This window comes from Pelobates fuscus, chromosome 10, assembly GCF_036172605.1.
Source record: "Pelobates fuscus isolate aPelFus1 chromosome 10, aPelFus1.pri, whole genome shotgun sequence".
Taxonomy (NCBI): domain Eukaryota; kingdom Metazoa; phylum Chordata; class Amphibia; order Anura; family Pelobatidae; genus Pelobates; species Pelobates fuscus.
The window spans coordinates 30727567-30754780 of NC_086326.1; the positions used below are offsets into that span (position 1 = coordinate 30727567).

The 27214-nt window shown below is 43.0% G+C and overlaps 1 protein-coding gene across 2 annotated transcripts in view; it reads right to left on the minus strand.

The window, feature by feature from the left end:
- Nucleotides 1-6261: 6261 nt before the first annotated feature.
- The window catches only part of LOC134575684 (arsenite methyltransferase-like), a 41787-nt gene continuing 20834 nt past the window's right edge, over nucleotides 6262-27214 (minus strand). For both annotated transcript variants that reach the window (XM_063435045.1, XM_063435044.1), the window contains 5 exons: nucleotides 26949-27030; nucleotides 25840-25971; nucleotides 24086-24228; nucleotides 22948-23073; nucleotides 6262-6764 (listed from right to left, as the gene is read on the minus strand). In XM_063435045.1, coding sequence (XP_063291115.1) covers nucleotides 6666-6764; nucleotides 22948-23073; nucleotides 24086-24228; nucleotides 25840-25971; nucleotides 26949-27030 — 582 coding nt within the window. In that variant the 3' untranslated portion in view covers nucleotides 6262-6665. The remainder of the gene's footprint in view (nucleotides 6765-22947; nucleotides 23074-24085; nucleotides 24229-25839; nucleotides 25972-26948; nucleotides 27031-27214) is intronic.

Consider the following 27214-nt stretch of genomic DNA (forward strand, 5'->3'; position numbering starts at 1 on the left):
GGAGAGTACAATATTTAGTTGACTGGAAGGGATATGGTCCTGAGGAGAGGAGTTGGGTACCACAAGAGGATGTTCATGCTCCTCGCCTTCGCAGGGCATTTCACTCCCGCTTTCCATCTCGCCCCGGCTCCTTCCGCCCGGTGGGCGTATCTGAGAGGGGGGGTACTGTCAGGGTACCTGAGGTCTCTACCTCTGAGAGAGGTAGAGACTTAGAAGTTTCTCCGTCCGGACGGCATGTCTCCTCGGCCCCTCGCGGTTTACTCGGTCTTGCTAACGCCGGCCGCGAGGGAGTCACTTCCTTTTATAACAGGAGGACCGGAGGTAGACGTCATGACGCCAACCCGGAACGTCCTGTCACTCAAATCTCGGGAGACGAATCAGGACTCGCTGGAGGCGTGTCTCCTCTCCCTAGCCAGGATACTTAACAGTGGCTCTCTCATTCACTCATTGCCCTGTCGTGGTTCTAGTCTGCCTAGTCACACAGTGCTTTGTTATTCTCTTGTCTTTTGGTTCCGACCCGGCTTTGGTATTTACTCTCCTGTCTTTCTGTTATCCTTGACCCGGCTTGTCTCTCGCTTACCTGTCTTCTCGTTCCCTCGACCTCGGCTTGTCTCTGACCATTCTATCGTAGTTATACGTTTAAGTCCGGCCATTCTAAGGACCGGTATACGTATCAGCTACTCTTTGTACTCTGCGTGTTGGATCCCTGACCCGATCCTGACACCTTCCCCGCCACCCCCACCCAACCCTTCCCCGCCTTCTAAATACACACACACACATTCGCTGACAGATACGCATACACTAGCTAACAGAAACACACACTCGCTAACAGACACACACACACTAACAGACACACACATTCGCTAACAGACACACACACACACACACACTAACAGATGCACACACACACACACACACACTAATAGACACACTAACAGACACACACACACACTAACAGACACACACACACACACACTAACAGACACGCACACACTAACAGACACACACACACACACAAACACACACACACTAACAGACACACACACACTAACAGACATACACACACTAACAGACATACACACACACTCACATATTTAACACATTTGTTTTTTAAATGTAACCCCCCCCCCCACCTCCCCCCAGCCTCCTTACCTTTGGAAATGCTAGGGGGGGGGGGGGGTTCTCTTCCTCCCTGGTGGTCCAGTGGCTGCTGGGCGGGCGGCATTGGCGGGTGGGCGGGCGGTGGCTGGCGAGGGAGCACTTCCCCTGAGCTGTCTGCTCAGCTCCCTCACGCGTCGCAGAGTGAGGCTGGGAGTCGGAATATGACATCATATTCCGGCTCCCAGCCTCAGTCTGCGGCGCGCGAGGGAGCTGAGCAGACAGCTCAGAGGAAGAGCTCCCTCGCCAGCCACCAGCCGCCTACCCGGCATGTCTGTTAACCGCAAGGCTAGCAAGACATTTGCCTTGGGCATTTGGGGGCGGCTTTTATTGCCGCCCCCTGGAAAATGCCGCCCAAGGCAAATGCCTTGTTAGCCTCGCGTTAAAACCCCTGAGTTTTAACACCACCATCTAGCCCCCCTGGGCCCCTCATGCCTCTATAAATATAGCAAAATCTTACTGTATTCAAGCCTGAAGCTGTAGATCTGCATGCTGTTTGCCTAAAAAAAAAGCAGTCTGTTGACATCATCAGAAATGGTGGCCTGATCCAATCACAGTGCTTCCCCATAGGATTGGCTGAGACTGACAAGAAGGCAGATCAGGGTCGAGCCAGCATGATTCAAACACAGCCCTGGCCAGTCAGTATCTCCTCATAGAGATGAAATGAATCAATTAATCTCTATGAGGAAAGTTCAGTGTCTGCATGCAGAGGGAGGAGATACTGAATGGTTCGATGCATTTTAGGCAGCCATGACCCAGGAAGGATCTCTAACAGCCATCAGAGGAGTGGCCAGTGAAGTTATCACTAGGCTGTAATGTAAACCCTGCATTTTATCCGAAAAGACAGTGTTTACAGCAAAAAGGCCTGAAGGTAATGATTCTACTCACCAGAACAAATTCAATAAGCTGTAGTTGTTCTGGTGACTATAGTGTCCCTTTAAATATATATATTGTGCTCTATGTACACACACACACTTTCCATCCCTAGGTGGCACTGTTGTGATACATTATAACCTATAATCTAAACATGGGCATTGAGCACAGACAGTGCCGTAATGGTTACCTCTTAAATACAATGCAGCAACTTCAGATATCTGTTCAAAACGACAACTGAAGTAATACAACATTCACTGTCAGGCTCCATAATTAGTATAGCATTTATAGAAAACAACGGACACCCAAGCTGGCAATTAAACATACTGTAAACCACCAGTTCAATTACTGCTTTTCAGTAATATTACAAAAAAAGAAAAGTAAAAGAACAAAGAATAAAATAAACAAAATCCCGAACAGTTCACAAATTAGTTAGTATGTATGTCAGTATGGAAAACAAGCCCAACTCTAGGATTTAAAGGGCCAGTGTGGGCAAGATTTATTTTATTTATTTATTTTTAATTGAGGGATTTTAAGTCACCATTTTGGTAAATGTAATTATCATACACGTTCATCTGCTCAAATAAATGTGCTCACTGGATTTACCATGAGTGCCTGGACCATCATTTATTTTCTGCACATTATTTGGGTGAAGTCATGGAATGTGGAAGCTTAGTCATGTTTGGAGAGAAAGAGACTACGCAAAAAAGCAACAGACAAAAAAAAAGGTTTAATAAATTCAGCCAAAAATAAGACTGAATTCTGTTGGTGACACGTGGATAAATCTCCCACTTTGTGCAGTGTGAGAGTTGTGTTGCATGTGATTGGCTGACGTGATGGTAAAGGGATGGGGGTATCTATTCGAGACTAGGGATGAGGGTTCTAACTGGCTGCACAGTTTACACTCCTGGTGGAAGTAGAGTTTGACACAAATAATACCAGGGTATTTTTTTCTAGACCGTATAATCTAGAAGTGGAGTGTCCACTTTGTCAATACATCCCTTCATAAAGGTCTGGCCTGGAGGCCACTATATTGTTAGTTAGAAGTATCAAGGGTCATGGTAACAGGTGGCTGCAAGATGGAAAACTTGTAAAAGACTATCTTTTTGTAAACAGATAACTGTGACAACTGGACAATTTTTGTAAGTGGGCAATGCTTTAGGTGATAAGTGAAATCTGTTGCTAGTACACAATTATGGACAGGAATTTGGTGTGGCAGCCAGGCTGGTATGTCCTATCATGCAGCCCTACTAGCAAATCTAGTTCCGATTGTCCAGGAGAGCTCCTCTGCTATTGGGTTCCAGAAAACTACTCCAGACATCTGGTATTCATTAGAACACTTCCTGGTCAAGATGACAACTGGTACAGGATTCCGAGGCAACACCTCCCTAAAACATCTGTAATCACAGATCTGTCCCTTCCACACTGTGCCTTTGCTCTACTGGACGTTTGAGAGCTGAACAAGTCAACTTACTACCATCAGTGACTATCAGGAGGCTCATTCAGGCACAGCGCACCTGACCGGGAGCTACTCAGAAACTAAGCTTTGGCTTGCTAGGTGTCACGACCTGGAGAAACTTCATTTGGGTTGTACTCAGTCCCACGACCATCGAACAGGTGCTATTTGGAAGAGGAATCAGTGAGGTGACGAGGCATCCAATGACACCAAGGACTTGAGGGAGCTTCCTGTTCTGGAGCCATAGGAAGTAAGCATCAGTGACCAGAACTTCCCACCAAACAGGGAACTTTTTTTAAAAATTGCTCTTCGCTTCCAGAGCTTTCCAGTGAATGTGTATTTCATAGATACTGTTGTAAGGCGCCCTGGTGTCTTTTAGTTAATTACATTATCTGGGTGTGATTTAGTTATGTGCCAGACTGGGGTGGAGTATGTATTGTGTGCCTTGATGACCCTTGGTTGGGCATATGTGTATATAAACTGGCCTGTTGCTGAACAAAGGTTCATGCTTTACCCTTCATCAAGCCTCCGCTGGTGTTTTGGATTTTAGCTATAATCACTCTAAACCTCCTGAACCAGGGAAATTGAATACTTGGCGGAGAAACGTCACATTGGGTACCCTTCTTCAAATGTTATAGCACAAAAATAAAATTCTATAAAACACCACACTTCGATTATTCCCTAAGTCAGAGTGGTCTCCAGTGACTTATGGTAGGTAGTGCTGCTCCATTATATTTATTGTAGGCAGTCATCTATGACCAGCAATTGACTGTTCCAACCAATATAGATCCATTCCTGAGTCCTAGCATAAAAAGTTAAAACCACAGGTCTTAATCATAGCTCACCTAATTCTATACAAAGGCATGCTTTCATTGGTGTGATCAAGACCATACTGTATTAAAAATAAACATGATGGGGAGCGGAGCTAAGCGGCTGAGTTAATCTGACGGATGTTCTCGAAGCTCCATGTTAAGCTGAAATGATCTGCAAATTTCAATGTGTTAAAAACCCAATTGCAGCCTGGATCTGCATCTTAGACTAGTGGTTTGGAATGAAATGGGCCGCAAGTCCAAGACGCAAAAGCTGGATAAACCCAAGCATGGGATTCACATCGGAGAGCTTTTCCAACAGATTCGTGGTGCACTTGGGCCCAAAATGGCCTCGAAGCTGAAGGACTACTCAGATTCTTCTCAGATCAGAGGGGCATCAGACCTACTACCACCGATGCCATCTTAATCAGGCATACAGAACTTGGACTTTTAGCCTGCGACAAAGGAGACCCTGCAGGAGTTGTTGACAAAGCTCAAGAAAAAATTAATGTAGATGTGGCTACGCTGCGACAAGACCCTACAGTCTTCATAGGCTGACTGGCCTCCAGGACTGACCATACCCAAAAGATATCCTCAATTGAACAAGAAGTGTGGGCACTGAAGCAGCAACAAGCTGGGGTCGAACAGAAATTTGAGACCATGGGATACATGAGGTGCAGTCATAACCTGAAGATAAGAGGTATACCACTCTTGACAGGACTTCTCCTTATGCATTTAAAAATATGCCAACCTCTCTGGGGGCACTCTACTGTGGCAGAGATCCCTACAAGCTTTCACCACACTTTTTTGAAACAACATCTGCTGCAGATGGCGTTTGTCCTGTACTCTTCTAGTGTTGCAAGGAAAATCCTCATACCCCATCCATGATATGCAGGGAGCAGCTGCTCTCCTGATCACACTTGGCCTCCCGTGGGCCGCTTTTCAGATTAATGAGTCTCAAAGAGCAACTGCACCAACGCATGGATGGGATCCTGCGAGAATCCCACCATTCATCCCACAGTGGACTTCACAGGACGCTTATGCTGTGGTCACTATCTCAGGCGACTCTCATTCACAACTGAACCTGTGTACACATGGCTTCTATGCCCAGGAATGTAGAACGCTTTCCCGTTACTTTTAGTTATTCTCTACTGTTTTTAATTATTTTCAGTTACTTTTGCATATGTTCATAGCGCATAGCTTCTCCGATCTGCCTTTTGAAATGCTTGCTACAGCTGTCATGGCTAGGCAAACATGTTTGTACATCTTTGCACAACAAAAAATAAAGAATTTCATTTAATAGTAAATAAACATGATTATTACCTTGGTTTGTGTGCAACAAACTATATTTTACACTGACATGATGTTATGCTGAATCCGTAAATATCAGCAACCACTTTCTCTTTCGGCATCTGTTTCGAGCCATAAATGTAGTGATGAAATGTGGTAGTTAAAAATATAGTGTCCTACACGGTGGACCGTTCATTAGAGTCAATAAACCGTACACGCCTGATTTGGCACATTGACATTCAGGGTGCTGGTATCCTAACTGATTAGCTGACTTGTTCAGCTACATCTGGTTCCACTTTCTGCTGTGCTATGGACCGAACAGAAGGCGGCTTTGCAAAATCCTAGGGGGAAAAAAAAATCTGTAAAATGTAAACGCTCTAACGTGTAAAGCATCAGGAATACAAATGTTAGAGTTCCAAACTTCAGTTGTAATGCATTCACTAAATTATATCAGTTTTATAGGGCACAACAAGCACCATAACCACTACAGTTTATAGTTTGTGGTGCCTCATCCCGCAGTTGGTTTGTGGAAAAATCAGGCTCTCCAGGAGGCCTCAAGTCTGGCCCACACGCAAAACACAGCTATACTTCTCTAAGGTCTTAGTCTTACGTTTGATTGCTGTTCATTTACATCTGTTTTTATTTAGAAAATAAGAGTGAGAATTATTTTATTTATTTTTTTTAATTTATTTATAGAGGTTTACAGACATCTTGTAGATAGATTAAAATATGATTTCCAAGCAAAACCCAAAAATTACAAATTGGCGAATCAGCGTAGACACAGCAGCTTGATTTTCCTGGATAGATAACAGGCTTGATAAGTTTGTCAGGTAAAGGGGATATTCTACTACGACATACGGTATTTAGCCACCCATCTGGCAGGCTTATTTTTAATATATTGGCCGAGTCCCCATTTACCAGCTCTGGAACTCACTTCAGTTTTGCCAATATTTTAAAAATGTAATAAATGTCTAACTGTACTTCTGCTTCTTTCTGTGTCTTTTCAGTGAAGATTTGTTTAATTCTTAGCGGTCATAATACTTATTATTTAACAAGGATTTCTGGATCAAGTAAGTATTCTAGCAACAGCCCTTCGGTCCACAGCAGCCCCCCGAACCGGCAGCCTTCGTCTCCTTGCTCACTCCATCGGCTAACTGAAATGGATCGGTAATAATTTTCTGGGGGAGGGAGAGCAGCAAAGATATAAGACAGTGTAAAACAGAAATGTTCACCTACTTAACATGATTAACTACATTAAATAAAAAAAACTATTTTGGCTACAGGTTAAATTTTTGTGCAATGAGCGAATCATGGGATTCAAAATCTCAGCTTCAAATGAACATTATAATTAGGAGATACTCTTTGTTCAGGAATGTAATCGTTTGCTAGAAGAGGTAGGGAAAGATGGAAATATTCAAGAATTCCAGCAGTTCACTGTCTCCTGTGTACTTATAGCTTCATTCTTCTCTAAGCCTATTCTCAAAGACCGTCAACAGGTTTTATTGATGTTCTCACTGAGCTCTAGTGGGTGCTCTCTAAATCCTACACGGTTGGTGGTCCTTCAGATTTGAGAAGCAGTGACCTAACCTGTTTGTTGTCTTTACCCATTCTAAACTAGCATGCGGAAGATGGTGCAGTGGGATCCACTTCAAACAGTAGCAATCACCTGGCTGAGCCTCAAATCAGGCGACCGCGTAGTCTCAGTTCCCCCACTGTAACTTTATCTGCACCACTAGAGGTGAGAACATACCTCATCTAACAAGGATCTTTCTTCTGCTTCTAAAGCCGCCTCAATCTCACAAGTCATCTAACTGTGGCAGTGGTTCCTGAACTTGCAGCCATTTTTCCATTTTTCTCTTGCTTTTTAATATGGAAACCTTTTTTTTCCTTTCCACCGGCACTCCAGATGTTGTGAACTACATCCCCCACAATGCTCTTACATCCATAATGTTGGCAAAGCATCATGGGAGGTGTAGTCCAAAACAGCTGGAGTGTCGAAGGTTGCCTATGCCTGGGTTAGGGCATCACTTTATGATACTGAACTGAGCACACCTGGCTTAGTGTAAATGTTTTTTTTTTTTTTTATATTTTAATATGTTGAAGAAAAATAAATTATAAAATAAATAAAGTTTATCCAAAAATATTACATCATTTGGAAAGCTTATCTAACAATGTTAAATTGAGGGCTACGTTGGTAGCAAATACGCAGATACAATCTAATAATGAAGATAGAACCGGGTTTGTCCCTAAAGTAAGAATTCAAAGTCATTTTTAATTTATAGTCGAACAGGAGAAATTCTCAAAAATCTGCTATATTTTTAGTTTGGCTTCTCTGGCCGTAAATATGAAATTCACTTTGAATTCTCGCTGAAGTAAGTACTCGCGATTGTAATATCATTGTCATTGTGGAGCGAAGAGGGCTCAATCTCCGACAACTCTTCCAAGTTGTTCCAAAAGGATATCTTACAGCAAAATGCACACAGTATTTCGGGATCTAGCTGAGAGCATAACATGATCTGCTGGTGCACATTGGTGAATAATAGGTCAATGTAATAATCTAAGAATATCTGCCTCTTTGCTTTTAAAATCAAAATGCAACTGTTATAACAATTATTGTTATGCACTATAACGTCCTATGAATCCTATGAATAGGTTACATGCAAGGAGGCCTGTCTCACTTCTCTCTGGTGCTTATAACTCTAGCACTAGTCCCCTACTCAAATACGCTTACAGTTCACACAAAGTCCCTATATCACCTCCTATAAAAGGCTCTGTCATTCATGTCTATGAGGGCGCCTAACCTGCCCCATGTATGAGAAAATAAGAACACAGACATGTGATAAGCTGATGAAAGACATTATTCATTTTCATGCATATTTTTTTTCAGACGGAAACATTTGCAAAGTTCAAGAGGAAACATTTGAGTGGAGATTTATGGGATATGTGCTCCCACGGAAATTAGGAAAAATTCTAAAAATAAAAAAAAGTCAGAACAAGTTGCTGGTGTGGACAGGAGCAGAAAATGGAGCAGAGCCTCTTTTCTTTTTTATATATCTCGGCAATAAGAAGCCCGGAAATTCCCTTTATTATATTTTATTTTTTTATGATGAGGTTTAGCTATAAAACTTTTAACTGCTTCTAAAAGACACATATGGAAAATATATATACATTTCATTGTAACACTTACTAAAATGAAAGTTTTAGAAAGAAAAAAATTAAAATAAACTTGAATTAAGCTAATCTCAATATATATATATTGTATGATACATAGTATTCCTGCAAATTACACCCACTGACAGCACTGACAGCAATAAATATTGATCAAACCTGTGCCCCAGGCGTAAGTATAAATTACTATATACTACACTAGACGTTTTGCAACATACAAAACAAGATTATGGTACTTTCTTGAAAATATTCCCCTTTAACTGTTGTTACTTAATTACATTCACAGAGTCAAATTAAACCACTTGTCCTTTAGAAAAAGCTCAGGACTTCAAGGTCAGATTAAAACAGCCGTGTCCCGGCATACTTATTAAGAACATTCCTTTCTCTCTGTTGAACAAAAAGTTCCGTTTTTGTTCTCCCTATCATCCGTGATAACCAGGGTGCCTCGAAAAAATTCACACAGCTGTCCAAACTCCACTTATCCTTCATATAATGTGAAAATTATTTATTTTTAAATTTAATTGCAATTCAAAAGTAAACGGGCAGAGTTTCAGTTCTCTTTTTACTTATTCTTTAGCCTGTTTTTTCCCCATTACCCCACTATGTTAGCTTTTTTTGGAACTGAATGACCAGAACAATTTTTTAAATTTATGATACCTTTTTCTTCAATTATTTCATTTCTTTCTTGTTTAGTAGACACACAGGTTGATTTTTTTTTTGTTGTTTTTTTTTTTTTTTTCCAAGACAGATAGGGTGTTAAATTATTTTGCATTTTACTCAATTTAATGTTTTGCCTAAAGTAATGTGTACATAATTATAGCAACTCATACAAAGCACAGCTACTTCAAATTGTTATACTTTATGGAAGACATTACATGTCTGGGATTTTCTATCCATTTTGGCACATGTCAACAAAATTACCGGAACAGCAATACCATTACAATAACTTGTTTTCATTTTTGAACCGGGTATGTTTTAAAGGTTTTTTTTCAGACCAAAAACATTATTTCTATCAAACTTTTGCTGGCATGGACCCCTCCATCCACTATGTTTAAAAAAATATTTTGGGATGAAAGTCTTTTATAGACTGAAACGTTGATGTAATGAGACTGAATTCACAATAAATATTTGAATTTGGTTGAAAAGTCCAGTGAGAGGTCTCCTTCTTGACTATATATATATATATATAAAAACACTGCACATACCAACTCCAGGCACCACGACCACTTCAAATCCAATTTCTTTAGGAAAGCCTATGGTCTCCCAGAGTAACCTCTACCTCACATACCTGTCTCTTGCTCTCTCCTAAAGGGCAGCACTCTACTCTCTCCTCCAGCTCTGCTTCACTCCCAACCTATGTGATTGATATCTCCTGTCCTATTGTGTTTTATACCCCACCTCCTATAGACTGTAAGCTTGTTTGAGCAGGGTCCTCTTCAACCTATCGTTTCTGTAAGGTTTCATGTTATTGTCCTATTTATAGATAAATCCCCCCTCTCATAATACTGTAAAGCGCTATGGAATCTGTTGGCGCTATATAAATGTCAATAATAATAATAATAAGGTGGCCATGGTGCTTGGGGTAGCCCTGTAAACCATTCACACCAAAAAATAAATAAACAACAGAAATACAACCTAAACAAACTATAATGTGTGAGTTCAGCTACATCTTCTATGTACCGGTATATTTTATTTGTATGTATTCGCTGAGTTTTTGTAAAGAAACCGGCCCTAGCTGTAACTCTGCCATCGGGAGAGGGATTCCTCATCTGATATAATCTGAAGAACATTCCTATTTTACGCTGTAGAGAGCACTCTACACTGTGACTGCAGTATCTGTTTCCCCATTAACCTGGCTCTCTCAGGCAGATTATTTGTAATATCACAGTCTGATCACACACAGTGAGCGGCACAAGATACCATTGATCATGCTCTGCATTGTGTGATCACGCATGGGAACACATGTAGGAAGGTGGATTTAAAAGGTCTATCTCGCTCTAAATGGAGGAAAACCCAGGGACATCACAAACGATATCATTAGATTCTTTCTGAACACGGATGTTTGGGAACGGTAATTTCCATAAAAACATGGAGCACATCTCAACAGTCAGTGTGGACTGTTAGTTAGTGATACCCAAGTCTCTCTGATACCAACAGAAAAACAGCTCCTTTGATACATTATATGCATGACAGAATTATTCTGTCATGGTTTGTTTAGCCCTGGTTGGCTGTCACTGAGGCAGGAAGAGTTGAAGAACCAATAGCTTTTCTTTAGCAAAGTATCAGTAATGCTGTATTAATGTTGAATTTCGTGTGAAAAACACTGAGCCAAGTTTAGATAAGCATGTAAACATCCTGCACTTTATAGAAAGCAAGGATATATCATATATGCATGAAAAACCAGGTGGGAAAAAACCTGTTAGCATTAAATCTGTATTCTCATTAGCTGCTCTTTAGTGTTGGAATAGAATACTGTGAGATAGCTACAGAATAGAGTAATTTTATTTCTGTGAAACATACATCTGCTTTTTTACTATTATTTTGGCTGTCCCTTTAAAGACGGCTTTACAGGTACACTATCAGCACGGAAACAGCCCCTTCAGTTTTGCTCCAAAAATGTAAAATATCGCCAGTTCAAAGATACGGCAATGTTTATACTGCGAGGCTAAATGTACCTTCAGTTGCTGTTACCCTGACAGCCACTAGAAGATTCTTCAGTTCAGTTTGACTCGGTTCTTGACATTCAGCGTCCTCGCGCATTGCATGAGCACGTTGAGCATTAAATCAATGCTTCTCATAGAGAAGTATTGGATTCAATCTACTGATTGATTTGTTTGGTGGATTGATGCCGTGCATGCGCCATAGGTCCGATAACACCATATCCAATAATAATGAGAAACATTTCATTGGACAAAGAGAAGACGTCCATGCGATGTAACAGTAGGAGGTTCGAGCTGCAGATATTCTGTATTGGATTCAAGGTAAGTTTTAATATTAAATTGTGGTGTAATTGACAGGGAGGGGGCTGGACAAATCTATCTGAAGACTCCAACATGGATTAAATGATTTTTAAACAAAAATAACTTTTTACCATAGTTTTCCTTTAAGTGTGAGAGATTTTCTATGCCTTTGGGTGGGCTTAGCGTAATAGGAAACACTGTTTATCCATGTAGGTGCCTGGACTAGCAGTCACTGCTCTACAGGAATTGTAAATTAGTCTGTTACTATAAAGATAACCTTAACATTGGCAGGAAATTTGTGGTTAACTGCTGGCAATCTAATCTAGACAATGAAGGTTATTTAGACTTTGGGATTTAACTTGCACAACTGTACTTTAAAAGGTCACAGACATTCTTTCAGACATGTACGCATGGCAACAGTATAACAAACAATTACACGAACAAAACTCTGAATTACCTTCCTAAAAATTAAACAATCAAATACATGGAAAAGTCAACCTAGTCAGGCCCTGACAAGAGGCATCAACTCAAATAATCCAAGTGACTGCAAGTTACGGGTAATCTCCCCACCCCGGGAAACTCCATCAGATGGAGACACGGATTTGAAATGTAGCAAGTAAAACTTCTATACAATCCAGGCTGCGTAACTCGGAACATGACCCCCCTGTTGAAGCTACTTACATGTACCTTATATAAACCATGCAATTGCATAGTCATTGGGGATCACCACAGCCTAACTACATGTGATTACCGGTCAGCCGTTACATGCTACTTATTATATGGTATCTGTTTTACTAATGTTTTGTACTGAAAATATATAAATAAAGATTGTCAAAAAATAAAATAGAAAAAAAATAAAAAATAAAATACATGGAAAAGTCAATTTACTGTTCTTGATCAATACTTTTATATTTTACACAGGACACAACAACCACGATAACATCTGCAGCTTATAATAGGCAGATAGTGTAATAAAGCAGCAGGAAATGCTAGCAGAATGCTTGGTTGTATAGGGAGAGGTATTAGCAGTAGAAAGAGGATAGTGCTCATGCCATTGTACAGAACACTGGTGAGACCTCACTTGGAGTATTGTACGCAGTACTGGAGACTGTATCTTCAGAAGGATATTGATACCTTAGAGAGAGTTCAGAGAAGGGCTACTAAACTGGTTCATGGATTGCAGGATAAAACTTACCAGGAACGGTTAAAGGATCTTAACATGTATAGCTTGGAGGAAAGACAAGACAGGGGGGAAATTCCAAAGAACTTTCCCACGCTTGTAAAATGACACAGAGCACTGTGATTGGATGGATTTCAAGCCATCCAATCACAGTGCTCTGTGTCATTTTACAAGCGTGGGAAAATTCCAAAGAACTTTCCCACGCTTGTAAAATGACACAGAGCACTGTGATTGGATGGATTTCAAGCCATCCAATCACAGTGCTCTGTGTCATTTTACAAGCGTGGGAAAATTCCAAAGAACTTTCCCACGCTTGTAAAATGACACAGAGCACTGTGATTGGATGGCTTGAAATCCACCCAATTCTTTGGGAAAATTCCAAAGAACTTTCCCACGCTTGTAAAATGACAAAGAGCACTCTGATTGGCTTAAACCCACCAATCAGAGTGTTCTTAGGCTAATTGCAGGGCGGGGCAAGGCTTTATAAGCCTTGCCCCGCCCTGCGGAGCTCAGTCTGCGCGGAGCCCTCCATGGGTGAAGATGGATTATTTTTTTGTGCGCTCGGGTTTTTTCTTTTTCGTCAGGTTTTTTTTTTTTGCGCTCGGGTTTTTTATTTTATTTTTAGTTCGACGGCTATGATGGTTTTTTATTTGGCCTTTTTTGGGGCTGAAAAATGAAGATTTTAGAAAAAAGAAGACGTCGAATGGTAAGTTTAATTTTACTTTACAGGTTAGCAATTTTATTCCCCCCTCACTATTTTTTAGGGTGAGGGGGGTAGGTAGGGGCATTTTTTATTTGGGTGGGGGGTGGGTGACTAGGGGCTTGGGCACCCCTAGTCACCTTGATGGGGGGGGGGGGGGGGGGGGAATTTACTTAGTGCCCCCACCCGCCGCCCAGGGGTGGGGGCGGGGGGAGGACAGTAGGTCCCCCCCCCCATTATCGTTATGGCCCCCACCCGCCGCCCAGGGGTGGGGGCCGGGGGGGGGAGGACAGTAGATCCCCCCCCCCTTATTACTATTATGGCCCCCACCCGCCGCCCAGGGGTGGGGGCCGGGGGCTGGAGGACAGTAGGTCCCCCCCCCTTATTACTATTATGGCCCCCACCCGCCGCCCAGGGGTGGGAGCCGGGGGGGGGAGGACAGTAGGTCCCCCCCCCCTATTACTATTATGGCCCCCACCCGCCGCCCAGGGGTGGGGGCCGGGGGCTGGAGGACAGTAGGTCCCCCCCCCTTATTACTATTATGGCCCCCACCCGCCGCCCAGGGGTGGGAGCCGGGGGGGGGAGGACAGTAGGTCCCCCCCCCCTATTACTATTATGGCCCCCACCCGCTGCCCAGGGGTGGGGGCCGGGGGGTGGAGGACAGTAGGTCCCCCCCCCCTTATTACTATTATGGCCCCCACCCGCCGCCCAGGGGTGGGGGCCGGGGGGGAGGACAGTAGGTCGTCCCCCCCCTTTATTACTATTATGGCCCCCACCCGCCGGCCAGGGGTGGGGGCCGGGGGGGAGGACAGTAGGTGTCCCCCCCCTTTTTTCCATTAGGGCCCCCACCCGCCGCCCAGGGGTGGGGGCCGGGGGCTGGAGGACAGTAGGTCCCCCCCCCTTATTACTATTATGGCCCCCACCCGCCGCCCAGGGGTGGGGGCCGGGGGGGGGGAGGACAGTAGGTCCCCCCCCCTATTACTATTATGGCCCCCACCCGCCGCCCAGGGGTGGGGGCCGGGGGGTGGAGGACAGTAGGTCCCCCCCCTTATTACTATTATGGCCCCCACCCGCCGCCCAGGGGTGGGGGCCGGGGGGGAGGACAGTAGGTCCCCCCCCCCCTTTATTACTATTATGGCCCCCACCCGCCGGCCAGGGGTGGGGGCCGGGGGGGAGGACAGTAGGTCCCCCCCCCCCTACTACTATTATGGCCCCCACCCGCCGCCCAGGGGTGGGGGCCGGGGGGGAGGACAGTAGGTCCCCCCCCTCATTATCTTTATGGCCCCCACCCACCGCTCAGGGGTGGGGGCCGGGGGGGGGGGGACAATAGGTCTCCCTCCCTTATTTTACTTTACGGCCCCCACCCGTCATTTAGGGGTGGGGAGCAATATTTTTTTTATTTTTTTTCTACAGTGAGCAGCCACAGGCTGCTCACTGCTTACTAGACATGCCCCTACTCGCGGTATAGCGAGTAGGGGCATATTATTTACTAATACCAAGTCATTTTTACTTGGTGTTAGTAAATTTGGCTGAAAGACCAATTTAGGTCTTTCAGCCTTTTAGTAGATAGCTCCCTGATACCGTGGGAATTAGGGAGTTATCTACTAAGCGGCTGCAAGATGCAGCCACAGCAATGAATAGGATCGGAGTTTCATTCATTAGAATGAAATTCCGATACGAACAAAGTACCGAATTGCATCCTAACACCAATGGAGAAACAGTGCTCATTCTGTTAGGATGCAATTCGGCAGTTTTGCCGGCGTTCTGTCTAAGTGACAGGACTTTCGGCAATACTGACAGGAAGCATTGTGGGAACTGGGAGGAAAGCTAGGGATCATGGGAAAATTGCTCTGACCAGCGGAAATGAAGCACACTTTGCTCCTCCGCTGGTCAGAGCTGGTCAAGCGGAGGAATCCTCCATAAGACAGAGTCCCTACTTTGTCTTATGATTTTAAAGAAAACTAAAGAAGACAGGAAGAAAAGAATAACAGATCCCGAGAGGGGGAGAAGAGGAAGAGATTGAGGAAAGGTAAGTTCGGCATGACAGTGCCGCTTTAAATTAGAGGGGAAAAGGTTTAAAAATAATATCAAGAAGTATTACTTTACTGAGAGGGTAGTGGCTGAATGGAATAGCCTTCCAGCTGAAGTGGTAGAGGTTAACACAGTGAGGGAGTTTAAGCATTGGTGGGATAGGCATAAGGCTATCCTAACTATAAGATAATGCCAGAGACTAATGAAAGTATTTAGAACATTGGGCAGATTAGATGGGCCGAATGGTTCTTATCTGCCGTCACATTCTATGTTTCTATGTTTCTAGATGGGGGAGGGGAAAAAAATTAGAGAGATGGTGATTCCTTTGTACACACAGCTTAGCCACTTTGCTGGAGATATAATGAGCAGGTTTGCTTCATTATTCATCCCTGATATTTGTGCATAGAGTACTGAATCCACTATATAGAGCATTGAGACTGCACCTATAGCCTCTATGCACCAAACCTAGTTTCATAAGCTGTAGTGTTTATGGTGTTTGGTGTGTCCCTTTAAGTCCAAATTGACAGGTTCTGCTTGAGAGTGTTCTTAGGATGATTAGTTTCAGATCAGTACATTAAATACATTTACAGATATAAACCAAGTATCCAGGCGCATTTATAAAAATAAATAATTGTGTTTAAAGGAACACAATGCACCATAACCACTAAGCGTGATGTCGTTTTTATGGAATGAGTACCCTGGCATCCCCATTACAAAGGCGAGGGGGGAGGGAGGGATATATCAGGGCACTCCCAGCACCATAACAACAACAAAAATCTATAACTCCAAAATGAGCAGGAATTTTCCACTTAGTCCTATTGGGTTTGATTCTATTTAGTCTCTTTGTCTCAAATAAATAAATCCGGGAGAGAATAATTTTACCAAAATAAGCAAAAACATGAAATGGCTAACAAGGAAAACAGTAAGCATGTTGGAAATCAAGGTAATCCTCTTAATTAAAAAATATATATTTTGAGAACACATGAAAAATCAAAAAAAATGCCCTGAGCTTTAATAAACTGTTATTAAGGGGGCGTGTCCTGGCGGCAGGAGCAATTTGGCGATCACAGCCGAAAATAAAACAGGGGCAACATATACCCCAAGTCAGCATGTCGCAAGCCAAAGGGAAGAGTGGATAAGGCGTAAAAGACGGCATTTTTCGCCTCGCGGACGCCGCAGGGGAAGCAGGCCTTGGTGCAGGAGGAAATCCAAGATGGCGCCGAAGAACCTGCTGAACAGTACAGTAAGACCCCAGACATTGAAGCCCCTCTCACACAGGAGGTACTGCGGACACTGCTGGAGGAGATGTCTGCTAGGTTGGAAAACAGCTTTAAAACAACAATTGGGGCTATGCATAAAGATATCCAAGAGCTGGAGGTGAGAACAACCGGGACGGAAGCCAAAATGTGGAGCTGGCTGAGGCTCCCAAAGGTCTGGAAGAAGAGGTGACAGAGCTACATAACCAAATGAAAGCATATGAACTAAAACTAGCTGACATGGAAGATAGAGCCCACCAAAATAACCTGCGGATACGCGGGATAAAAGAGGAAGTGGGGCAAGCAGAATTGGCAGCTTACCTGCACAGCATGCTGAAAAAGCTGGCACCTGATATACCACAAGACCAGCTACTTATGGACAGATACCATAGAACAGCTAAACCCAGCTTCCTACCCCAAGACACCCCGAGAGATGTCCTCATAAAAACGCACTATTATCGAGGGCGGAGCTAGCAACGCAACAGAGTGGTCGCATCTCCTGGAGCTCCGGCTCGCACTAACCGAGATTATACCTATACCGGGGAATTGGGTCTTCTAAAACCCACATACGACACTGTTAACATAGGCCGAAAAAATAAAAAAGTGAAGGCGGATAAAGGCCCCCCTGGAAGGGATATTGGAGACATGCTGCAGAACGCGCAACAGACCGCATGGCCCAAAATGGCGCCGCCAGATTACTTCTCCTCCTATTCCTCGGAGGACTACACCGCAGAACTAATTGAAGGTGCAGCCTTCAGACCCGAACCGGACCGCAACAAAAGGCCAACCGGGGACCCGGTCACCGCGGATCAAATAAAAATAATGCTGGCAGAGCTACGCAAGGACCTGGCGGCGGACATGGCCTACTTTAAAGAGGCCATAGAAGGAGCCGCGGCTAAAATTGCCCAACTTGAAAACCGCTCGAGTACACAAGACTCCAGGCTCTCACAGCTCGAACAAAAAGTGCTGGACCTAGAAACGCGACAAACCACCACTACTGACCGGCTGGACGCGTTAGAAGACCTGAGAAGGAGATATAACGTCAAAATCAGGGGAATAGCGGACACGGTAACTCTTCCGGAACTACCCCATTATATCAGACGCTTCCTCGGGACCTTGATACCCCTTAAGCAGGTCAAGTCCATAAAGCTGGTTGGACTCTTCCGCATTTCGAAGCCAGCAAGGGCTCCGGTAAACGCAACAGCGGATTTAATACTCCGCTTCCAGTCGCTGACTGATAAAACTACCCTCCTGACCGCTACAAAGGGGAAAACTCCCTTGATGTTTGAGGGAACAGAACTAAAACTCTTCCCGGACCTCACCAGGAGTACACATACCTGGAGGAAATCACTGCAGCCACTTCTACAGCACCTCCGGGCCAAAGAGACACCCTACCGCTGGGGAACACCGCGAGCAGTGTCCTTCACACATGACGGGACCACCCACAAGGCTCAAAGCTACGAAGAATTGGAATCCATCCTGGCGGCAGCAGGACTCACACACACAGCACCGACACCCAGAGCAGGACTGTCCAGGCTGAACCCTGCAACCATACTGGAATTCATTCCGAGGGAGTCTCGGGGAACACCACCTGCCAAGGGCCCGACCTGAAGCGAGACAGGGCACCCGACTCGGGAGAACAACCTGCTCCGTTGCCCAGGATGAATGTATCCAACACACCCTGGGACTTATATACCTTATACTGAGACTGATGTTTCTTACTCGTTTTTTCTTTTTTACCTCTCTGATGCAAACCAGACTGACTGTCTACACCACTCCGCTTACTCCTCTAAAGGACGATGACTTCCCCCCAAAAGGGGCCCTACTGACACCTACATGGTCATACCATACATGTTCTGACAACCGCACGCACAAGATACGAAGACTACTACTACAAAGATAGGGGCCTCCACATTACATTACGAGACCAACGCTAGACTGTAACTAACCTTGCATACTTATTATACATACAACCTCCCCCCATGCCACTATACAGACGGCCTTACTACCACGCTCACACATCTGCCTGACTGGAAGGGGGAGACACCCTAGGTGACTTAAGCACACGAAGAACATAGCCGAGACCACACATTCACATAGGGTAGAAGCGTTGACCGTCACGTCTGTTTAACTGAATATAAATATAAAATGTGCACTGTTTACTGATGCTACCTGTGTTATTGATTGTTGACATTTCGGCGGGCAAGAGCTGTTGTGGCATTGTCTGCTACCTTGTTTAATATGTGCACAAAAAAATAAAGAATTAAAAAAAAAAATGCACTATTATCACGTAAAAGAGGTGGTGCTCCAAACGAGCCGGGCGAAGAAGAAACTTCCAGACCCCTATGGGGGGTTGATGGTGTTTGCGGACATATCAACGTATACACTAAAAAGAAGGAGAGAATTTAAAAGTGCAGCATACCTACACAAACAATCCTCAACCCAACTTACGCAATGGAGATGAGAACTATACCAACTAAACACTCGCAACCAAATCTCCCCATCCAATGACCTTACAATACAAATCTCCAGCATTACGAACAAAATACACCAGAAAGCACTAGAACAGACAGGGTACATGCTCCAAAGATTGAAAATAAGACAATACACGCAAGGGAATAAAGCTAGCAGACTCCTAGCTAGGAGACTACAAGAACGAAGGGCAAACCAAAAAATTGCTTTTCTCATGTCCCCAACGGGAGAGAAGAAAATGATCCCAAAAGACATCTGCAATGAATTTGCAAATTATTACGCCTCCCTGTATAACATAAATAAAAATGACAACACTTTCCATCCCACACAGGAGCACATCAATGCATATCTGGCCACAATAAATCTCCCCACGATCACGCCCCAACAGGCGAGAGATCTCATAAAACCAATATCAGAGGCAGAAATTCATACCGTAATAAGGAACCTGCCAAACGGCAAAGCCCCAGGCCCAGATGGCTTGGACAATAGCTATTACAAAACTTTTCTACATCAACTAGCACCTCAACTAGTACACATGTTCACAGAGGCGACCAATACACAAGCTCTCCCTAAGGACTCACTACTAGCCCACATCATAACATTACAAAAACCATGGAAACCGCCTACCGTCCCCCAAAACTTCAGACCCATCTCATTGCTCAATACTGACGCGAAAATATTCGCCAAACTGTGTGCAATGAGATTGAGCGTTCTCCTCCCCCAGTTAATCCACTCAGATCAGGTTGGATTTGTGGTGGGGAGACAGGGAGCGGACAACACGCGCAAAGTTTTAAACATACTGCACAGTCTACACAGAACACACAAAGAGGGAGGCCTTGTGGTATCCCTAGATGCAGAGAAGGCCTTTGACCGCCTGTACTGGACATTCCTAGAGGCGGTCATGGCAAAGTGTGGGATACCAAGTAACTTTAGGTCAGCAGTAAAGGCGCTGTACAGCGCACCGAAAGCCCAGGTACTCAATGCGGGGTTCCTGTCACGCCCCTTTAGCATCTCAAACGGAACTCTGTCACCCCTGCTATACGTCCTAGCTCTGGAGCCATTGGCCTCTAAGATAAGACAACACGACTCCATACATGGAGTACGCATAGGGGTAAGAGAATACAAAACCAATTTATTCGCGGACGATGTGCTACTGACTCTGACCCAACCTCTAATATCAATGCCACACCTATTGCAAGTAATAAAGGAATATGGAGACAGTTCATACTATAAACTAAATGTAACAAAAACCCAGGCGATGGGGATAGGGATACCCAATGACGTAATACAAGTACTACGAGGGAAATTTGAGCTGGACTGGAGGACAGACAGTGTCACCTTCCTAGGAATTAAACTAACCAAGACAATAGCGGGTCTATTCAAAGTCAACTACGAGTCCCTACAAAAGGAATTGGAGACCAGCTTGGCCTCATGGAAAGATAAATACCATTCTTGGCTGGGAAGGATGGCAGCTTTTAAAATGTCTCTCCTCCCCAAACTACAATACCTGTTTAGAACAATGCAAATAGACCTACCATCCTCATACCTAAATAAAACACAAACACTGCTCACTAAATTTGTATGGGCACAAAAGAGAGTAAGAGTAGCGACGAAATTCTTACATAGACCAACCCTTCATGGGGGTCTCGCTTTGCCAAATATCAAAACCTATTACCAGGCGACACTATTGGCCCCAATGATGGGGATACACACACACACACAACACAACCCCTTAATGGCTAGAAATAGAAGACCACTGGTTACAAGGGGCAGAACTTCAGAGACTAGTGTGGGTACCTAAAAGGATGCGTCCAACCCAACCTCACATACTACCCACCACTAAAACAATGCTGAAGGCCTGGGACAGAACACAGAATGCATTGGTGTCCATGTTACCATGGTCACCGGCAACCCCACTGACCAGCTTACACGTAGCCAACAACACGTTTGACCACAGAGAATGGACAAAGAGAGGGTGTACACATGTGAGAGACCTCCTAGAGGTACACAACCTGATACCATTCCCCATTCTCTAAGAAAAATTTAACCTGGCCCCCAGACTGATATTCCCATATCTACCAATTAAATCAATGCTAGGGGCCCAAACACCCACAGCGGAAGGGGTGAGCACACTTACAGGGTTAGAGAGAACGTGTCTGAATCAAAAGCAGAGAAAAGGGATATCTATGTGCTACTCACTCCTAAATGTGGGTACCCCAGTACATCTGGACAGATTCAGTGAGGCCTGGCAGATGGATATGGGGAAACAATTCGATGAAACCCAATGGGCAAAAGCAGTAACGGCACACAAGGGGAAGACATCGTGCACAACGCACTTAGAATTAATGAGGAAAGTGTATTATAGATGGTACATAGTGCCAGCCAGACTAGCGAAAATATACCCGGGAACAGTGCTGGAGATGTGGGGTGACGGAAGGCACGATGTACCACATATGGTGGACGTGCGAGATGATCCGTCCCTACTGGGAGATGGTAGAGAGCATTATAAAAGAGGTGGTAGACACCTCCTATTTATGGACTTGGGCCAGTTCAAAGGAAGTGGGGCAATACTGATCTTCCACATACTAATAGCAGCCCTGACGCTCATAGCTAGAGAATGGAAAACCATTACAGCACCGACAAAACAAGCCCTAACAAAGCAAATCTCCACTAATTTACAATACGAAAAGGTAGCGAGGAAAACCTACGGCAACAGCCAAAGGTTTGAGGAAGTACAACTTAGCTGGGAATCCATAAATGCCCCCACGAGAAAGGAGGACAGTGAATAGTCCCCAAACCACTGGTACGACCCCCCAAGGAGACTTTGCAATACAACAGGTATATGCCCCCAGGAGTACAAGATGGAGCCAAGATGGATATAGACCAGAAGGGACCGAGAGAATAGATAGGTGGTAGATAGTAGTACAAGGGTACAGAGAGGAATACATCAAAAGCAACAAGAGGACAGAACCGGTAGGAGAGCAAACATGCTGATCTCGCAAATCCACCCCCCCTGCCCCCCCACCCCACCAGCTATCCTACCCCCCTCCCTCACTGGGATACTAGAGGGGAGACATGGAGGGCTTAGAACTTTAGAAAACTTGAGGAGAACACAAATTGGGAAGCACATACTGAAATCATTACAAAGCAGTTCGAGCCCACTCGGATACGGACCGTAGGGGTACGCTTACAGGGTTGAGGAGCAAGGAAGGTCCCAGAACCCAATATTAGAGGGCAAGTCTAGGACGAACAATATGTTTAAAATGTTATTGAACATTACTGTACCATGTAACAACGGATACACTGTATGATGGCAATATGTGATGTCCCACCCTACCCCCCCTTCTCTCTTCTGTATCCCAAGTTTTATTTTATTATTTAGTCTGTTTTACAATAGAATACATATTTCTCTAATTAGCAAGTTCTTTTTTTGGTTACTAGTGCCCATCTCTATACGTACCATATTTCAAAAAGTACTACTTCCACTGAAACGATGACACTTAATTAGAATTAGATAAAATAGGTTACAGTCACAGTACTGGGTACAGTCACGTTCTACAATAGTTCCACTGAAAGTATTCAAATTAAACACACCTTCTTAGGGCGACATCCCCCAGAATTACTGGCTCCCCCTGGAGGTTGAAATACAAACTCATCTGAAAACCTGGAATTCTTCAGAATAAGGAATAATTCGTCATCCACTTCTGCAACGTCTCCTTCCTAGAACATTAGACAAAGCAAACTCTAGGTCAGAAGACACTTTGGGCATTACTCATTGGAAATAGGTAATCCTGGAAAATTACTGCTGGGTCTGAGGGACACAATTCCAGAAGGGCTCCAGTGCTGGAGTTTGTGGAACAGAGTTTCATCAGAAACAAACAGAGTTCTAACACGAGGAAGACATTTTTAGAAGGCCCACAGAGTTGGTGGTATAGTACACTATGGAGAGTACACTATCAGCAAACACACATAGCCCAGGTATTGAAACTAAGCACTGTAAGATCTTTGGGTTTCATTGAGATGTCCCAGGAAGTTAATATATTTTACATGGACCAACACATAAGAAAGTAAACTTACTCACTCTCCAATGTTCACTCCCCACAAACTCAATAAGTGAAATGAATGTATATTTTGTAAGTGTAATAATATGGGCATTCAAAATATATTAAGTTATGAAACGTTTAAAGAACTACATTACACTTGTGGAAAAAGAACTGGCAGAAATACAAAACATCACAATGCAGGGATTGAAATGACAAACCCCTAAATCTGAAGTGCACAAAAAAAAGCATAAACGTCTCACCATGCAGGAATTGAACTCACAACCTTTGCATTCTAAGCTCAGTTTACTACCTCTAGAGTAGATTAGGCTAAGACTGTCAAACTAGTACACACTGAGTGTCCAATTAAGACACCATATTGGAGATTAATTGGGGCACTTCAAAATAATCTCTTGGGGAAATGCTCTCAGACTGGACAAATCTCAAAAATGACCTAAATTCTACACATGCTACTCTCAACAGCTTATCAAGACAGCCATTGTAGTGGAAGTTGAGGAGGGGAAATTCTAACACTGCAGTACTGTACTGTATTTTACCTATATATATATATATATATATATATTATTATTTTTTTTTTTTCATTTGACAATTATCTAAGTGCTCATTTGGATGAGCTACCACAGCATATTGCAGTGAATAAAACTTTTACATCTAGCCATCAGTTTGAGAACCTTGAATGTGAAGTTGACATCAAATTCTATTTCATCCTTGCAGCCCGTGACACCTCCATTGTATATAACGAGACCCTTTTCGTTCACCTTATTCTTCGGTAGTTTGAACAGACGGAAGGTGGCAGAAACAAATTTGTAATCACCTAAAATACATAGAAACAGGAATAGGAATAAAACAATGCAGAGTACCAAATTATAGTTTCTATTTGCATTGCTTCACTTAAACAAGAAGTATAGGGTTTTCCAAACACGCGTGACCGCACTGTGAGTGTGATTTAAACAAAGCCATCCTTCTATTGTAACGTATTGTAAAATTAACTTTGTTAAATTAGAATTCTATCAATGTTCTTTAAAACTCTCAAAGTAATGATAAAAATAGAATTAAAAAATAAATGTGTGAACGATTACATTTACTTTAAAATAATAATAGAATTGAAGTGGCATGTAGTATGTGGGGAATAGGCTCTATAAGAGGGGGGGGGGGGAGAACGAGTAAATGGCTACATATAAAAGGCAACTGATGAATGAAAACCCATTCCAATACCATACACGTTTTCCTTCACATACAATAAATGTTTATATTGGGAAATGTGGGAGGAGGGGGGGGTAACAGATTGTGATTAGAATGCATGGGATGCGTCTCCGAGTTACTTCGAGACATGCAAGTCTCAAGGTTAGGGATAGTGGCGGCCTTTCCAAAGGGTCTTTCTTCCTGCCACGTGCATAATTCAGATAGAACGTCAAGGTCTTTGGCTTCAGTAATTGTCTAGAATGATTGCACTTTGAAACACATTAAGAAACTTAGCAAATTAATTGTCAAATCAATTTCTAGAAGTACAATATATCGTTAAAGAAAAGTAATGCATACACTCAAAATGTTGTTTATATACAAAGACATTTAGAGAGGGTCAAAATTGTAAGTAAGCCACAGATTGTAAGAATTTTCACTTTTATTGTTAAAAAGGTTAGAATTTTACCGCACACTAAAGGCTGCCATTGGTTTGGCCTTTTCTGTGGATTTTCTAGTCACTAACCGCAACTTGAATTACACATGTATTATAATGGCTGATAGCGAAGCAGGCCATCGTAGTATAGACTTTAAATGTATCTTCCTGCAGCCTCCCTCAACAAAGCAGGGCTTCTAGCATCAGTAAAACAAAGAACAGGCCAAGTCCATACGTTATGTCCATACCTAAACCGGACTCAATAACGAAATATTTTATATAAATGACTTTGTATTCCCAACACCCTAGTGTTCCTTTAATTCAGTGAATAATGGTTTTAGTGCTTTCACTCTGTAAGGTAGTTTGTAGTCCACCTCCCCTCCCCCAAAACAAAATCAAAGTTTCATATACATTTTAAATAAATGTAAAAAGAAATACAGTGAAACATTTTCACCAAAAATGTAGTTTTCTTTTTATAAATGTATCTGTGTTATGTTTCACAAAAAAACAAAACAAAAAACTACATTGTATATTGGTATTTCTTATTTTGATTATACATATGCAAATTACACACTTTTTATATTTGTTTTATTACAAATTTTTATTTTTGTAACAGAAGATACTTTATAGTTTGCAACATTTATATATATATATATATATATATATATTTTTTTTTTATATTATTTTCTTACTATGTCCTTCAACTATAATGACAGTTTCAGTAACAGGATGAGTACTGAACTCCTATCGAATAATAAAAATCGGTCTCATCACCCAGGTAACTGATGTTCTCACACTCCATAAACTTACCAAGAAGATTCTCTAGTTCCTCATTATCTACAGTAATATATCTGGAGGTCACTAAACGTGGAGAACTGAATCCAATATCTTCAGCAATCTGGAAAAGGTCCTTCCAATCCAAAGCTCCACTAATGCATTCTCCTGAAACAAAAGAATTAAGAGAACGTTTTTGTATTACTACAATGTTTCTAAGAAATTCTAATACGATTTACCATGGTCTCCAATATTCCTTTTATATTTATACTATGTATAATGTATACAATGTGCCTCTGACGGGTTTAGCTAGACCTAAAAGCTATAAAATCTATGTGTATTAAATTCAACAGAACAACTAGACACACGTCAGTAGGACAGCTGAAGTAAAGGTTGACAGTTAAAGCAGATCTGCCCCTTCTGGTGGTCTTTGCAAAATATGCATAGCCCCCCGAAAGTGACAGATCCGGTTTGGATCTAGAAGCCATGGGGTGCTGGGGAAGGTAAGTTTTACTTATATCAGACTGTCCCTTGTGGCTGCCACCATCTTTGTCTTGGAGATTGTATTCAGCACCTGATGCTTCATTTTTGCAGGAGCCACGAGAGTACAACACTAAGGTCTTTGGAGGATCCCATGAAACCGCAGGAGTCTCCATAGATCCATACCTGAATCCAACAGCCTTTTGTCAACCACAGGCTTTTTCAAATATCAAGTAATCCCTAAAGTGGTCTTGATCAGTATACCATAAAGAATAGATCTTTATGAAATACTGAAAAATATAAGAAAGCTTTAAAAGGTCTGGTGCCCTACAGCACTCATTTCTAAATCGACACATTTGCTGATCCCTTGGGAATATTCTATCACAGCCTGTTTCATTCTCTTGACTTATGTTCGTTTGCTACAACTTTCAGGTTTGTTCCTTTCGCTCCAAATTCTCATCTTTCTTGTTGTAAAACATTATGCTTCATCCATGCGCATTTCTCCCTGGTACGCTTCTTACGTTATGTGTCCTTTGACTCCGGCTTTTTGACTAGCCCTCTCCCCTTCCCTCCACACCCTCAACTTCCCCAGTCTTTCTTATCTGGTCTCATTTACTTATTCCCTATATTTGATGCTTTAGGGAAGATTGTACTTGTGTCCTTACCCCAAAGTACTTTGTTATTCTTCAGGTCTTCAGTAATTGCTTTGTTTGAATAGACATCACTAAAGTACATTTCTCCGCCATCCTAAAATAAATTAATACAAGTAAATAAAATAACGCCACCCATCTCAAAAATATACGACAGATAGAGACAAGTTTTTGTTGGAAGAACAGTGTGTAAGTTTATAGTGACGTGTAGGATAAATTTAACGGCCCCTCCTATACCCAGCCCTGTGCCATTCTCTAAACCCTGCTGCTTTCTACAAATC